This window comes from Gopherus evgoodei, chromosome 3, assembly GCF_007399415.2.
Source record: "Gopherus evgoodei ecotype Sinaloan lineage chromosome 3, rGopEvg1_v1.p, whole genome shotgun sequence".
In the NCBI taxonomy this organism is placed as follows: domain Eukaryota; kingdom Metazoa; phylum Chordata; order Testudines; family Testudinidae; genus Gopherus; species Gopherus evgoodei.
Window position 1 is genome coordinate 116,187,041 of NC_044324.1, and position 17,407 is coordinate 116,204,447.

General features: G+C 40.4%; 1 protein-coding gene across 8 annotated transcripts in view; it reads right to left on the reverse strand.

The window, feature by feature from the left end:
- The window catches only part of NHSL1 (NHS like 1), a 272,172-nt gene that overhangs the window by 24,054 nt on the left and 230,711 nt on the right, over positions 1–17,407 (reverse strand). For 6 of the 8 annotated variants that reach the window (XM_030556415.1, XM_030556420.1, XM_030556419.1 and 3 more), the window contains exons 3-5: positions 17,005–17,129; positions 12,516–12,587; positions 4,793–4,985 (exon numbers count right to left, since the gene is read on the reverse strand). In XM_030556415.1, coding sequence (XP_030412275.1) covers positions 4,793–4,985; positions 12,516–12,587; positions 17,005–17,129 — 390 coding nt within the window. The remainder of the gene's footprint in view (positions 1–4,792; positions 4,986–12,515; positions 12,588–17,004; positions 17,130–17,407) is intronic. The other 2 variants (XM_030556422.1, XM_030556418.1) reach the window with 1 other exon arrangement.

Sequence of the window (17,407 nt, forward strand, 5' to 3'; positions counted from 1 at the left end):
CGCATCATGAACCCCTCATCCTCAGCCCCAACCCTCATTCCCCTGCAGCCTGATCCTGTGCCCCAGCGTGCACCACCTCTCCCTTCCTACACCCCCCCCAGCGGAGCCTGCACCCAAACTCCGTCCCAAAGCCTGCACCCCTCACCCCCTCCTGCACACCCATCCCCTGCCCTAGCCCAGAGCCTGCACCCAGCACCCAAACTCCCTCCCAGAGCCTGCACCCCTCCCTACACCCCCACCACCAGCCCAGAGCCTGCACCCCTCACCGCCTCCTGCACATCCACTCCGTGCCCCAGCCCAGAGCCTGAACCCAGCACCCAAACTCCTTCCCAAAGCACCCCTCCTGCACCCTAATCCCCAACCCAGGACCTGCACCCCAGACCTCCCCCCTGAAACCCCACCCAGAGCCGTAGGCAGGTGGAGGCGGAGTTTGAGAGGGCAGAGTTGGGGGGGCGGGTTCTGGGCACCACCAAAATTTCTACAAACTTGCCTCCCATGACCCAAGCTACCTCATTAAAAATAGCAGGGTAGCTAAGGCAGCATGGATTAGCCACTCAAGGACATACACAAGTCCTGGGCAGGCTTGATGAGTGGCTAGCTCATGCCACCATGCATGGCAACACCGCTATTTTTAGCAAGCTAGCTCATGTATGGCAATCACATGTCCTGACTGGAGCATAGACAAACCCTGCAGACATGTTTATACAGCAAACACACACCTGAGGCTGCCCTCAGTCAGCGGGCTGGGGCTGCAAAATTGTTGTAAAGATGTTTGGGCTCAGGCTGGAGACCAAGCTCTCGGGACCCTGTCAGGAGGGTGGGTCCCAGAGCCCAGGCTCCAGCCTGAGCCTAAACATCTACACAGTAATTTTACAGCCCAGCAGCCAGAGCCCCATGAACCTGAGTCAGCTGACCCAAGCCAGCCGTCATAGGCACCAACTCTGTGGTGGCTGTCGCAGCCCCCCTACCAGAACCTGCCCCTTCCCCGAGTGCCTTCTGCCCGCTGGTGGGCCCTGCCCATCAGCGCCTCCCCCTCCCTCCCAGCACTTACCACCTGCCATGGATCAGCTGTTTTGCAGCGTCAGGAGGTGCTGGGGGTGAGGCGCGAGGGCGCAGTACGCTCAGGGGACAGGGTGGAACTGGGCAGGGAAGAGGCGGGATGGGGCGGAGTAGGGGCTGGGCCTGGGGGCACCCCCCCAGCAGATTAGAAACTCAGCGCCTATACCAGCCATGGCTGTTCTATGGGTCTTTTATTCCAGTGCAGACATACCCTAAATGTTATGAGATGCTGGGACCCTTATTGCTTGAAGGTTCAGGATCATTTGTTAATCCAAACTTCAGATGAACAACTAATACTTCTACCCACATTACGATAGGTCCAAAGAGCTGGATGGACCTACTCATAGCAGGGTTTTTTTTGTTTCTTCAAACATTTCTTCTTCCATTTAAAAAACAAAACAATCACACACAAGACAGTGGCTTCTAAGGAAATTAGAATGCAAAACAAAAAAAATATAATCACAAATCCTCCAGAATAAAATACAATTTTAATTGGAATTTAAGAGAATTCAAACAAGGAAATCCTCTGTTGACTAACACTGCCACTCCATCCTCGTTTGCCTTATTCTGCTTTTGATTTTGCAGTATGGATTATGGAACACATGAAAGTCATTATGTTAATTATGGATCCAATCCCACAACCATTACTCATGAAATCAGTCTTTGGTTTAAATGGGACTATTCCTGTGAGTGAAGGCAGTAAGAAAAGGCCCAAATTTATACTGATTTGTATGGATGAAGAATGTTAAGGACAAAGAGGCCGCATTAACAAACCAAGGGCTTGGTTGTCTACATTTACCGGGGGATCGACGAGCAGCGATCGATGCATCGACCACAGATCACTCTCCTGTCGACTCCTGTACTCCACTGGATCGAGAAGAGTAGGGGGAATCGACAGGAGAGCGTCTCCCATTGACATCACATAGTGTGGACCCCGTGGTAAGTAGATCTAAGCTACATCGATTTGAGTTACGCTATTCACGTAACTCAAATTGAGTAGTTTAAATCAAATTTTCCCTGTAGTGTAGACAAGGCCTAAGTTAAATTAATGAAATCAGGATCTTTCAGTCTTATTTTGACCACTGTTTGAGGCTAAAATACATATTTATCAGGGTCTAATGAAAATATCTAAAAATATTCATTTTTGTTCCTAATGGTTTAAAATAAATGTCCTTTGACGTCCTCACTGAAGTCTATGTGTCTTACTTGTTAATTCATGGGACACAAGGTCAACAGGACCTAAGCGCATGCTTAGCTGCTTTGCAGAATCAGACCTTTGCTTTTCATTTTCCCCCTTGCTTATCCTACCCATCACCACCGATACTTTTACAGCTGGAAAATAGTCCTAGAAAACCCACTGCAGCAGACACTACTATATGTCTCTTGATTAAAATGTAGAACATGCTGTAAAAGCACTTGCTGGCTACCACTCCATCACTAAAAAATGGAGCAAAATCACTTGTGGAACGAGCTCAGCCCATTTATCCTAAAGACAGAATCCATTTCCAAACCTCGATGTCTAGTCAGCAGCTTCTCAGCCTAATGCAGTAACCATGCATCTTCAGACCAGCCACCAGATTTGTAATACTAATGTGTTAATTGCAATCTGTCCCACTGAAGAGCTGAACTGCCAGAACACCACCATGTGGTGCACACTCCAGTAAGAGGCCTTGTAGCTTATTCATTATTAATGCACTTTCAAAAATGCTTTCAATTTTCAAAAGCTACTTCTTGGGTTAATATTTTATTTCAGTCAAATAGTAATGAATAGGGATTTCTGTCTCATTTCTGTGCAAACAACATAAGAGTCACAAGTTATTAAAAAAGAGCAAGCAAAAGAACAAAAGCTGCTATGTATGTTGCACAGCAGGGCTTAAAGAGTGGCACAGAACAAAGTTTTCATTCTGCATTTTTTCCCCTCCCCCATATAAGTATATTTAACCCAGGAAATTTATAAAACAAAGTTTTGCTGGGGGAAAGACTGAATTTTTTGAAACCTGTATTAGACTGCAGCAAAGGATAGATCCCCTTCATTATGGCACTCAATTCATTATTTTTTAAGTAGCACAGTAATAATTTCAGAGACCAGGAAACCTTATGGTTCATGTAGAGTAGTTTACATACCTAACAGTAATTTTGCTTTCCTCTAATCACTTTCATAGCCCCTTACTATCACTTATATAAAAGGAATAGAGTGCAAAACAAGCACTTCAAAGAAAGCAAGGTTTGTTATACAACTGATGAAATTACAAGGACAATTTGTACAGATTTATTAACATTTCCAATACTGTACAGCTAAATTAAACCCATGGCAGTTACTTGATCTCTTATCTTTTTATTCTTCCCCACCCCCTTCTTTCCATCTGTTTGTCTCCACTGGACATTTGCAGTACACAGAGGTCATTACTGTGAACTGCAGATTACTCAATTTATAAGTATGTTGTGCTCCTGCTGTCACAATATCTAAGCCATGCTCAGACTTATTGATTACGGCAGATAATCCATTGTTCCCATACCACCACCTTCTGCACCTGTGTATCCTATATTTCCAAGATAATGCCAATTGGTCTGCATTACTTTAGTGTTGTATTTGTTTGTGCTGTTAATTAGAAACATTTCATTATTTTCTGGTGTCTTCTTTTAATGTCCATGACATTTTCTCTTGATTTGCAGATTTCTTTGTAGTGTTCATTATTGGCCTAAAGTTGTATAAAATTGTAAAAGTTCACCAATGGAAACATTCAGCACTAATTCTATGCGGTTCTTTCACAAAATTATATTAATAAAAAGGATGTGTATTAAATAGTTACTAGTAATCAAACAGGAGAGGTGAACACCCCGTCTTAATAAATTATTAAACAAAATCAAATATCACATGCTGTTGATTACAATATAATGGTAAGCTTGAAGTCGAATGGAAGCCATGTGAGGTTTGAAATAAGTCAAATACTGAATATCTTCCTGTTTCTGGCATCTAAACATAAACACACATACTGAACAACCTATAATACACAATCTTTATAATATTCAGACACAAGGAAAAATTAAGTGATTATTTAATCTTTCATGAAAGTTCTAATTTGGGATACACCAAAAACTTTTCTGGGTTTAGCTGGTTTTCAGCAGCCTAACTTCCATAGTTTTAAATGGGATATATGCAGTTAAAATCACCCACAACATTTTTTACATTTAGGGTCAATATATTACTGATCTACAGAAATATGGAATACATATATACAAAGGGAAATTTCCTCCCAAGAGCCATAAATATAAGCAGCCCAACAACTCTTTTTATATCCTCACCCATATTCTTTCCCTGTAAGCCTCTTGCCATCAATAATAAAAGGTTTTCATATATATATATATATATATATATTCCAAATGTTGAAACTCGCCCACTTTGGGGGACAGAAATCTTTTGATAACTTCCTTTCCATAAATTCTTAAGATAAAATCCTGAAAATCATTGCCAAATGTAATTGATATCAATTTTCCCATTAGATCTCATCAATTTTTATTCTGTTTCAAGACCATGCTGTTGGTTTCCTGCATTAAATTAAATGTCTGACGAGGGTTCACAAACCACTGTTTTGAAACAAAGGTGCAATAACTAGTATTTATTTCAGGTGCTGTAACTAAATCATGTGCTTCAGGTAACAAATAATGAAACAAAATTGACTAGGATTCTTCCCCGCCCCAGGCATTCTAACCACCACTGAAATTAAAAGCCTACCAGTTACATTAATAGGAACCACATCTGTTTGGACTGCTTGTGCTTGCTGTCGCATTTTCTCCTCTGGTGTTGGCAATGGAAGTGACTTGGTCCAGTTAGTTTGGGTGTTGATATCAGAACATTCATTTGAAACTGGTGTTCTAGCTCTCTTGATGCTAATAAGCTTTTCCTCTTCTGGAGAAGGGACTGAGCACTACAAAAAGAAACATATACAACAATATGAATTTCTTATAAGAAAAAAATGTCCGACCAAATTGTGATAGCCTTACTGACAACGAACAGTACTTGACACTGCAAGCAGCCTCATTGCAGCCAGCAGGACTACTCGTGGAGCGAGATACTACTCAGAAAGAATAAGGATATCATAGCCTGCCCATAAAAAGCATGATTTTTTTTAATGACAACTTGTTATTTGTCCAACAAAACTGCTCAGATTCAAGAGTATATGTTAAAGTAGCATGAAAAATGATCTTGAGCATGGCAAATGATAAAGTTATTTATTAACTGTATTCCATTTTGCAGTTAAGTATCAAAAGGGTAGCCGTGTTACCCTGATCTGTAAAAGCAGCAAAGAGTCCTGTGGCACCTTATAGACTAACAGAAGTATGTGTACATGCATCCGACGAAGTGGGTATTCACCCACGAAAGCTCATGCTCCAGTATGTCTGTTAGTCTATAAGATGCCACAAGACTCTTTGCTGATTTTGCAGTTGTTATTCCGGGAACAACTGCATTATGCACTATCAGATTAGTTAACTTCCCTGTTTGCCTTCATGTATGCCTCTCTCAGCAATGTGCTAGCAAGGGACATCAGAACTGAGCACCTGTTTACCTCGTTGTGATGTGCACAGTTTTAGCAAGAAGCCTCTTATGAAGAGACAGTTTTTAAGCTCAGTGAAGCAAAGAACTAAAATAAAGCACAGGAGAGAAACCTTGACCAACTTCAGTGATGAGGAAAAGGGTATCCGTTCATAATACCAAGGAACAAAAACAATTAAGTTAACCACCATTGAATTTTACTAGGAAATCTAACCATCTAACTATCATAGGATTTGCATACCTTATAAAGTCATTCCTTATTCAAGGACCGTGCTTCATGTCCATGCCGCTATCTGGGGGAGGTGGGCAGGAAACAACAAAGCTCGCACAGTATTTTCACTATCCAAAATTACTGTGCCAAAAAAAGGCTTTCGGCCGAGTGACATTTGTTTAGTGGAACAATCATTTGTTACACTACATGAGCCAAATTCTGGGGTCACGGGTGGTGGAGAGGGGAGGAATGTAACCCCTTTCTGTTGTGAATATACTGATGGCATCAGTCAGATAATTCCAAGGACAGTTGGATCCAGTACATATGCCGAACAGAGGGCGCTGTGCACATCCATGGGCTTGGAGGTGAGGGTCAAAATCCCTGAACAATCCACCATAAATTCTCAGCTCTCTTCCCTGGAGCCAGGGAGGTTATCGTAGCCAACCCCAGTGGCAGGGAAGGATAGAGAACTGGAGAAAAGTCCTTGTTTAGAAAGAAAAACAAAACGTTTTGTAAGTGTAAAGAGAAGCAGTGGTGTTGATGCATCTTCCCTCTCTCTGACTACCATGCTCCAAGATGCTTCATCTTACATTTCTACTGACATCTGTGTTTCAAGACATTCAACCTGGGATGGTGTGCACCAATTCAGTACCTTTGTCATTCTGCCAGGTAAGAACAACCTCTTATTAGGGAGGCATTATCAAAAACTCGCTCTTCAATGAGGTACCCAATCACTGCTGCCCACTGCTATCACTCATTCCTCATAGCTTGACTGTCATATATGGAGGTGGAATCCGTGATCCTCTGCAGGTGCTTTGCAGCCTCTACTTACGGGCCAGGGGCTGAGGATCTGCGGAGATGTCTGTACTATAGATATATTTTAACAGAGATTTAAAAAATTGTACTCAATTTTTCTAAAAAGTACAGTAGTATAAAAATGGTGTAGGCAGCTGTTGTACTGCTTAATACATGGATCACAATCATCTCACTGTCATGTTATACTCTCACTGTTTGCTGTATCCGATTCCCCACGACCATCTAGATTGTACGCCCTTAGGGGCAGGGGCCACCTTTTTATGATTTGTTTGTACAGTGCCTAGTACAATGGGGCTAGGGCCTCTCGATGGAAATGATAAATGACACTAATAATATTGTATTTCCATTATATGGGAATATGCTTTGAAGTGTAGGATTTTCTTTATATTTCTCTATTGAATACTATATTGATGATCCTGGTGTATTATCTGATCTATGGACACTTCCATTCATATTTTAGAGGGGCCAAATACCAACAGTCTTAAGTTCATTAAGGGCTTGTCTACACTTACCAGATTGACGCTATGGCGATCAATGCATTGGCAGTTAATTTAGCAGGTCTAGTGAAGACCCACTAAATCAACTGCCGATTGCTCTCCTATTGACTCCTGAACTCCACCTGATCAAGAAGAGTAAGGGGAGTCGACAGGAGAGCATCTCTTGCTGACGTTGCATAGTGTGGGCACCGCAGTAAGTAGATCTAAGTGACATTGATTTGAGTTATGCTATTCAGGTAATTCGAACTGCGTAGCTTAGATCGACTTTTCCCTTTAGTGTAGACAAAGCCTAAGTATAGTTTAGGGACCCAATCTTGTACAAAGCTCCATGGACAGATCCTTGTGGCTATGCTCCACTGAAGCCAATGGGAATCACTTCATGCAGAGGACTGAGGTCTAAATTGCTTTAAAAAAATAATTTTAACCCTCAACAGATTTTTTTCCACCACTGAAGCTTTTAACAAAACTGCATGAGATAAGCAATGGAGAAAAACTAACAAACCCTATCACATAAGGAATGGCAGCTTGTATTCCATGTTTCAGCCAAATTTGGTTAAAAAAAATATATATAGCTGAGGTATAATGGGTTTCTAATGAAAATGGCAAATGATCCTGAACTGTAAGTGGTGTTAACCTGTATTGTTACAGTACAATAGAACAGAAAGGAAAAAGTGTGTGTGTGTTTGTTTCAATGGGGTAGTCAGAATCTGTTTGACGGTGAGTAACATTATTTCCAACCAGAGGTTTTTCTCTCTCCTTTGTTCATGTGCCAAGGGACATATTGGAAGCACAGTTTTGCCCTTTGTGTGTGGTGATAAGCTCCAGTAACCTACTTTTCCTCTAGTTGCTTGATACTGTCAGAATCGATAACTCTCACATTGAAACTATGTGGTGCTCTAGGTCTCAGCTGTCATCAGGCAATCACCAGGGGCTGCTCCAGTATGACAAGTGACAGAGATATTCAGTTAAGAAGCTCACCTTCTCTTTCAAGGAAATTACTCCAACAAACAGGGCACAGACAATATTTTTCTTTTAAATGAAGTTGTTGTAAAGTGGAGTGATCAGATGGAGGGGAAACAACAAAAACATCTAGAAGGAGAAAACAGTGATGGAATCCTGATTATCCAAAGATCTGGGGCAATTGCCTACATTTTTCAGAAAAATCAGGATTCAGAAAATTAAGGGAGCTGGGGGGGTGGAGGGAGATGAATTGACCAGCCAAATGAGCAAACAAATATACAGGTGAAGATTCTTGTGAAAAGTGATTCAAAGCCCTATTTGTGCCAACTGCAGCTAAAATGCTGTTTTGATGGAAACTGCTCTTTCAAGCTAGAGGACACGCCTGTATTTCCATTAAAAGGGAGTTTTGGAAATTTGGTGCTTTAGGGGGTGGGGTGAGAAATCAGGCTCCAACTACAGATGATTTTTTCCCCATTGTACTGGCTTCTTGAAGCACACAACTTCCCCTTCTTCCTATTCCTGCTCCCAGGATACTAACAATGGTAGTGGTAGGTACTATTTGTTTACACTTTTCCACATCAGTGTACTGAAAAGGCAAGACATTTACAAAGCTGTGCACAAATCACCTGCTGGGAAACAGCAGCCTGGGTCAGTTTGCATTGAAATGGTTCATCTCTAAATTGGCCAATTATGGGAGATACAGATTTCTTGCCAAATATGGAAGTAGGTTCTTTTAAATATTTCAAGGTCATCTACTTTTCTAGGCGAGTGCACACAGCCATTAGATGAGTGACGATTCTAACTGCAGGAATATCTTTTATCAAATAAGGCACATTATATCACAGTGGTAGCGCAAGGGGCAATACTACGAGATTATACTGACCATAGAGCACATCAGTATAGCCATAAACACAGAGTATTTCTGAAACAACAGAAAGCAACTTTCCCATTTTAGAATAATAAAAATTCTCTGCTTCATACTGGCTTTTATTTTGGACCAATAGGGCCAAATTTCAAAGTATGGCTTCTAATTTGTAGGCACATATCTTTGCATGAGCTACTGCTTGAATGCTCAGTTTTTCGTTGCACATGCAAATAATGAACTTGGACCACATACAATTTTTCATTGATGTGCACAATGGACATTGTAGAAAAAAGTCTGAACTAAAACAGAGGTTGAAGTGAGATCTCCCCCCTTGGAAAATTTAGCCTACAGGGAAATAGACTCAGCAAGGCTGTTTCCTCTAAACTCTTCATCATTTTGTTGGGATTCTGTCCCTCAGTGTTCCCGTTACCTATAAAATAGTTTCTCTTCCTCAGAAGATTTATACTATTTGCTTCAAAGACTTTAACTGGCAACTGACTCTAGGCTGATTATTTCACAGCATGTTCTGCCTAAATTCCCTGTTTACTCCTAATCTCCTAATAGAGACAGACTGCCCCCAAAGGTTTCTAGAAGGTCACCTGGAAGTCCTGTCTTCTCAGGGCTTGTCTACATCACAAAGTTGCAGCGCTGGTGAGGGGTGCTGCAACTTAAGAGGTGTACACATCTGCAGGGCATCACCAGCGCTGCAACTCCCTGTTTGCAGCGCTGGCCGTACTCCCGTTTTGTCTCAGGTGTAGAGGATCCAGCGCTGGTAATCAAGTGTAGACACTAACCAGCGCTTTTCTTGACCTCCGTGGAATAAGCAGGTATCGCAGCATACCTGAGGAAGCCTCTCTGGTAATCAAGCAGGTCTCGTTCCCCGGTTTGCTCTCGCGTTCCCCGAACCCCCGTGCAAGCAGGTCTCCTTCCCTGCAGTTTGCTCTCGCGTTCCCCGAACCCCCGTGCAAGCAGGTCTCCTTATCTGTGGTTTGCAGGGTGGTTCGGGGAACGCGAGAGCAAACCGCGGGGAAGCAGGTCTCCTTCCCTGGTTTGCTCTCGCGTTCCCCGAACCCCCGTGCAAGCAGGTCTCCTTCCCTGCGGTTTGCAGGGGGGTTCGGGGAACGCGAGAGCAAACCGCGGGGAAGCAGGTCTCCTTCCCCGGTTTGCTCTCGCGTTCCCCGAACCCCCGTGCAAGCAGGTCTCCTTCCCTGCGGTTTGCAGGGGGTTCGGGGAACGCGAGAGCAAACCGCGGGGAAGCAGGTCTCCTTCCCCGGTTTGCTCTCGCGTTCCCCGAACCCCGTGCAAGCAGGTCTCCTTCCCTGCGGTTTGCTCTCACGTTCCCCGAACCCCCCTTGAAGCCGCCCAACAGCGCTGCAGTGTGGCCACATCTAACACCACTTGCAGCGCTGGTTGCTGTAAGTGTGGCCACTCTGCAGCGCTGGCCCTATACAGCTGTACTAATACAGCTGTAACAACCAGCGCTGCAAAATTGTAGATGTAGACATACCCTCAGATGACAAATTAAACCTCTATAAACTTGCCCTTACAATAAAAAAAAACAAACCTTGAAATGTCTATTCACCTTCCAACCATTTCTATGAATAAAACTCCTCTGAACAAATAAGTAAAACTGAGAACTGAAGTCTATGCAGAGCTTTGGATAAGAACAGAATCGCTTTCTATTCATGTATCTCATTGTCCTGTTTGCAGTTTCTTCTCCAGGCAAATACTAATTTAATGGCTTTAAGTGCTATTCTGTTGAAAATAATAATAATAATAAATAATAATAATTTAAAAAAAAAACCCACCACACAAACCAAAGGCCTTTACATTTCTTTCCTGGTCAATCCACAGTTTGCGTAACTACTCCATTTAGTGTGTATACTCCAATCTTTTTGGGATCACTGCTGCTTTCACTATGAATCTGCATTCAATTACATTAAATTTGTCATTTACTGGTCCAACTAGTGGCAATCCTCAAATCCCTCTGAATCTGGGAGAATCCTCATTATTGATTATATATTTACCATTTTCAGTCTCACTTACCAACTTTGCTATTGGTATCTCAATCATTCACTTCCTATTATAAACAACATCTGAAACTCTCTGTTGTAAGGCAAGGTGGCTGGAACTTCTTTTTAGGTACAGTTAGTATTTCTTACATTATTTATCTCAAGATGGACAATCTGGACAGACTTATCTCCAGTTTTCTTGACTAATTCATCAGCCTCTTAGCCTTTGCCCCAGAACTCTTATCACTTGCTGTCTTGTTAAGGGAGGATTTTTTTGTAAGTAGAAATGACTTAGCTACAAAGAAACCATCCAGTCTTCTACTATCTTCTTTATCTCCTCTTTCCTCTGTTGCTACAGTGCTTCTTTAATTATTTCTGTGTATTAGAATTCTACCATTTGAACAATCTTTTGAAGAAAATGGGTGGGATTTCCAAACGTGCCAAGTGATTTAGAGGCATACATCCCTTAACTTTCAATAGGACTTATGCCTCTAAATCACTCTGGCCTCTTGAAACTCCCATCCAACATACACACATAAGCTTTCCTTTTGGACAGTGCCCTTCTGTTATTCTCTTCACTACGTTATCTCCTCAGTGTCTTACAGTTTCCTAGACAGTGCTCCTTATGACATTTTGTTTGTGCTATGCAGACACAACATCATCACAACTGCCAGTCTGCCACATCCTTGGGGTATTAAAAAGCAGGAAGCAATATAATGCAGGATCAAAGCAGTACAGGCCTCTCTTAGCCTGTATACACTGAAGGAAATTTCATCAATGAAGATCAATATTGTTACAAAAGCCAATTCAGCAAGTCCAGAGCTCCCACAACTCACATCAATGTAGGGTTTTCAAAGGGGCCTAAGGCAGCTAGGCACTCAGTTCTTTGAGACTCCTTGGAAAATCCCAGCTTCAAATCTCAATTCCCATGTGTAAATACTATTAATAAATTTCCTTCCACCTATGATTTCTAAGGACCCCAACTGCTGCAAAATGCTGAAAAGAGAAACAACAGCTCTGATGAGCAAAGTGACAAATATATATTTTCTTCCCCATTAACAAGCAGGAAATACTTTTTTCTACCTGTTTGTTGAAATAAAGGCACAGTGTGATGCATCTCTGAGTCCATGTACTCTGTGCAATCGGCATTCCTTATTGTTAAATCATGCTAGTCCAAATCACAATATTTGAAAGCTTCTGATCACTAATAGAACTAGATGATTGTTATCAAATAGCCATTAAATAAAACATACTGCTCCTCGCAGAAGCGACTGTTAACAGGTTTGCAAAGGCAATGAAAATGTGTTAGTTTATCAAGTAAATAAAGAATCTGAGCTGCAGACAACTGAGCTAATGAGAAAAAAGGGCATGACTGGATTTAACATCACTTTTGTTAGTGGTTGTTTTTGTTTGTTTTTACAAAGAAAACAGCAGCAAGTGAGGAACAAAGAATAAAAGCACAGTAAGATTCCAGATATGCTAATACTACAGTAACATCAAGCTGCAACTAGGACAGCTGGATGCTTCCATTGTGGCTAGATACCTTGAGGCTCCACGGAACCAAGGAACAGCAGGTGCTAATGCAAGACTGAGATATGCAGTCTAACAGACTAGACTGTTGAGTGAGAGAAAAAGAAAGAAAGAAAGAGAATGAGTGAAAAAAAGAGAATGAATGAGAAAACACATGTAAAAAGACAAATATATTTAAATTACACAGTATAATACACACTTTCAGAAAGCAAGGGGGAATCAGCAAAAACAATGAGGAGTCCTTGCGGTATCTTAGAGACTAAAATTTATTTAGGCATGACTCCTCATTGGTTTTACAGACTAACAGGGCTACCACTCTAAAAAGGGGAGTCAGTGACTGAAGTAACACCTTTGTTACTAGGAAACTGGATAAGCACAGGCCACTGAGAGTGATGGTCTTCTTTTGCAAAAAGAGAATCAGTAAGACCAATCCAGTCTTTACTATTGAGATTTAAAATACAAAGGGACAAATTCATCCTTAATGAACTCCACTTAGGCCTTGTCTACACTGCCATTTTACAGCGCTGAAACTTTCTCCCTCGGGGGTATGAAAAAACACTCCCTGAGCGTTGCAAGTTTCAGCGCTGGAAAGTGGCAGTGTAGACAGTGCACCAGCACCGGGAGCTACACCCCTAGGAGGGTTTTTTTTACAGCTCTGGTAGAGTGCTCTCCCAGTGCTGGTGCCGTGACTACACAGCCATGTTAAAGCGCTGCCGCGGTAGCGATTTAACGTTGGTAGTGAAGACATATCCTCGTGGAGTTACACAAGGAAACAATTTAGTTCATATTGTGTGTACTGTAATTTAGAAGCCATTCCATGAGAAAAAAAGGGCAGTGTAAATATTTTGTATTATACGAACTCTCTTTCAGAAAACCATACTTGTTTATTCAGTCTCTCGTTTTTTTTAAAAATGGATAAACTCGCCTATACATCGCTGACAGTTCACTGGAATAGTCACCTGGAATACCAGACACTGCCAATCCCAACCTTTCCTAAGCAGACAGTGTAGTGTTCTTTGATGTGAACATCATCCTCTGGTGACTTAGACTTTATCATGATTTCATGTCAACTGTCTAGAAAATAAAGAATTATCCAGCTACATCACCTGGTCTCCCAGAAATTTTTAGAGAGGATGGAAACTTCAGATAAGTCCATTATCTGAAATTACCATGCTCTGTAATATAGTTTTCCTGAAGCAAAAATGGAATAATGCCAATTTAGGGGAAAGTTTCCAAACAGTAAATGAGAATTCATTGATCCATTCACTATTCTATTACTCTCCGATCACAACACTGAAATATGTCATTCTTCTGATCTGCCTGTTAAACGTTTGCTTTGATTGCTTTTGATAAACAGCAGATATCATTAAAAAGCTTTCATGAAGAGGGGATGTTTTTGCTGTTTGAATCAGTCTTGCTGCAATATGGAAGAATTCTGAGCTCAAATCCAGACTGTTGCTTGAGTACTTTTCTAGTCCCATAAGTTAAAACTTATGGGCTCAAGTCCCACTTACAGCTACATTCTTAGAAGCCTTTGACTTTTTTACCATTGGGATTAAACTTCAATTTTAGAGAATGGTTTTTGAGAGGTGGTAATTCAAACAAAGTACAATTCTAGAATATCACTTTAAAGTTAAAAAAAAAGTTGCTACAGATGCAAAGAACATGAACCATTGAAACTCTACAATATGAAAGGAGAGCCACACTGCAATTTTGCTAATGGATAAAATCCTACTAAGTTTTTAAGCTAGAGCGAGAGAGCTAATGGTGCTCAGTTAATTAGTGCCACTAAAAACTGTGTCAACCTTGCATCTGTCTATCCTCCTTCACACTAAACCATGCTTTGAGTAACACAGATTAAGAGGAAGTTGTTTTAATTTGAAATAGAAATGCTATTCACTCAATGAAGTGTAATCATTTATAGTTAAACATTTCAGAACGCATAGACTAACTGAACAAAATATTAGCAATTTCTTTATTAATAATTTTAAAACAACATACCACACAAACCTTAAGGATGACAGTGTTTAGTCTCTAAGCAGAATTATCCATGGCAATTAGTCCTTAGTAGGTCTGCTCACCTATAAACAACCTTAATGTTACATCATACCTCACTAGTTTTACAAATGCAGTTCTGTGGACTATCTATCTATATGGACCACAATACTAACTAGGACAACCAAATACTTAAAATAGCTTAAACACACACACACACAGAGCAACAGCTATGAACACATGTAGAAAACAGTTTTTATAATAAAGAGCACATATTGTATTATGACTCCTAGTGATTTCAATAGGTCTTTGCAGATTATCACTGTAATATTCTTACTTCCATACTGCATACACAAAAAGTTTAAATGAGATGTTACAATGGATACTGTTAAAGCACAGCAAGAATAGTTGACGTTTCTACAAAGCCACAGCCCTGTCATTGATGTGAGGCAATGTGGAAAATGGAAATGGGAAAACTATACAATATTATCAGTCACTTTATATTGAATTCAAAGGACTGGCAGACCTCACAGTGTAGACAGAATTTATATACAGACACACATATGCAAACACATGGTATAATGTTAGTATTAAACAACCAAAAAGATAAACTAAACTACCATAAAGATAAGGGCTGTGATACAAACTGACAAAAGAATGCCAGGTTATTGCTGGGCAGGCAATATTTTGTACCAAGATATCACAGGATACAATAACTTGGATACCACACGCGCGCCAACACTTACACACAATGTTAAGGAGTTAAGGACAGCTTACCATTTCGCAGATTGGAATTTTCTTGCTTTTATACAATTAACTCACAACTTTAATATTAATGCAACATAGTGTTTCTGTAGCTGAAATGACCAAAATCACATGAAGACTACAAAACCATCTTAACCATCTTATAGCTGAAACTGTCCCTTCCATCACCCTTCATTTGTTTCAGTAATTTCCAGGTTCTGAGACAATTGCCCAGCATTGCTGAGCTGAGACAGGGAACATAATACGAAGCAAACTGACATGCAGTGAGCCAAACCAATATCAATGTGAGATCTTTCATTTCCTTGGAATTCATTACAGAGAGGTGGGATACATTAGGACAGAACTTCTGAGTACTGAAATGACATGGGGGGAGGGATAGCTCAGTGGTTTGAGCATTTGGGGGGAGGGATAGCTCAGTGGTTTGAGCACTAGCCCGCTTAACCCAGGGTTGTGAGTTCAATCCTTGAGGGGGCCACTTAGGAATCTGGGGCAAAATCAGTACTTGGCAGGGGGCTGGACTTGTTGACCCTTCAGGGTCCCTTCCAGTTCTAGGAGATGGGTACATCTCCATTATTAAAATAAATAAATAAAAGACATAACCACATTACACCAGGGTATGAAGTCTGTGTACTCATTGTTGTGTGAACACAGTCATGTTGTGTACCTGGATTAATGGCCCCACCTGATACTTTATCATAAAAAGATTAGTCAAGACTAACATGACCCTATTTCAAAACAGCTGCCACTGTTAATTCATAAGATACACCTTCTCCCTGGAACATTACCAGACCATTCACACTGTCATCCTTGTATTACACCAATGGGAACTTTATTTACATATAGATATATATAGTCAGAGTTGGGATTTTCAAAGAGCCTAAGGAAGTTAGATGCCTAACTTTTATTAGCACCTAACTCCCTTAAACTCCTTTATAAATCTCAGCCTATATAAATAATATGAAGAGCAGGTTTTATAGTCACTTAATGCATTTTTCCCCAATCTCCTGCCTCCTCACTAGGGCTGTCAATTAATTGTAGCTAACGCAAGCGATTAACACAAAACAAATTAACTAGATTAAAAAAAAGTCATGATTAATCGCAGTTTTAATCACACCTGTTAAACAATAATAGAATACCAATTTAAAATAATAATAAATATATTTTGGATTTTTTCTACATTTTCAAATATAGTGATTTCAGTTACAACACAGAATACAAAGTATGGAGTTCTCACTTTATATTATTATTTTTGATTACAAATATTTGCATTGTAAAAAAAAATAGTATTTTTCAATTTACCTCACACAAGTACTGCAGTGCAATCTCTTTATTGTGTAAGTGCAACTCACAAATGTAGAATTTTAGAACCTACAAGTCCACTCAGTCCTACTTCTTGTTCAGCCAATCATTAAGACAAACAAGTTTGTTTACATTTACAGGAGATAATCCTGCCTGCTTTTTATTTACAATGTCACCTGTAAGTAAGAACAGGCGTGAGAAGGGAGAACAGGAATGGCACTTTTGTAGCCAGCATTGCAAGTTAGTTATGTGCCAGATATACTAAATATTTATATGTCCCTTCATGCTTCAACCACCATTCCAGAGGACATGTTTCCATGCTGAATTTAAATTGGTATTCTATATTATTTAACAGTGCAATTAAAACTGCGAATAATTGCAACTTTTTTTTAAATTTTGAAATTGCATGTATTTTCTAATCATTTAACAGTTCTATTCCTTACCTTTCGTTCAATTTCTTCATAATCATCTTGGTAACTTCCACAGGCTGCACTAGAAGAAGAGAAGGTTGGACCCTGAGAGTAATATTGAGAACTTCGATAGCCATCCCTCCGCAGCTTGTCACATTCTGCACATGGAAAAGGAAGAAACAAAAAAATGAAGAAAGATAACATTTTATTCCCATTCTCTTACTTGTATCCAGTGTCTAGTTTAAGAAAGGCATAGGGATCCGAGTCAGATCAATTTATTTTTACCTCTCTAAGCATAAAACTCACTTGATATAAATATATGTAGTATAAAGCTTGATACATATGAGTCTAATTGTAACTGAGCATTACCAGAACAACTGATCCTTATCTGTCTGTAGTCATCCCTAATCTTTTTCTCTGGACAGTTTCTAATATG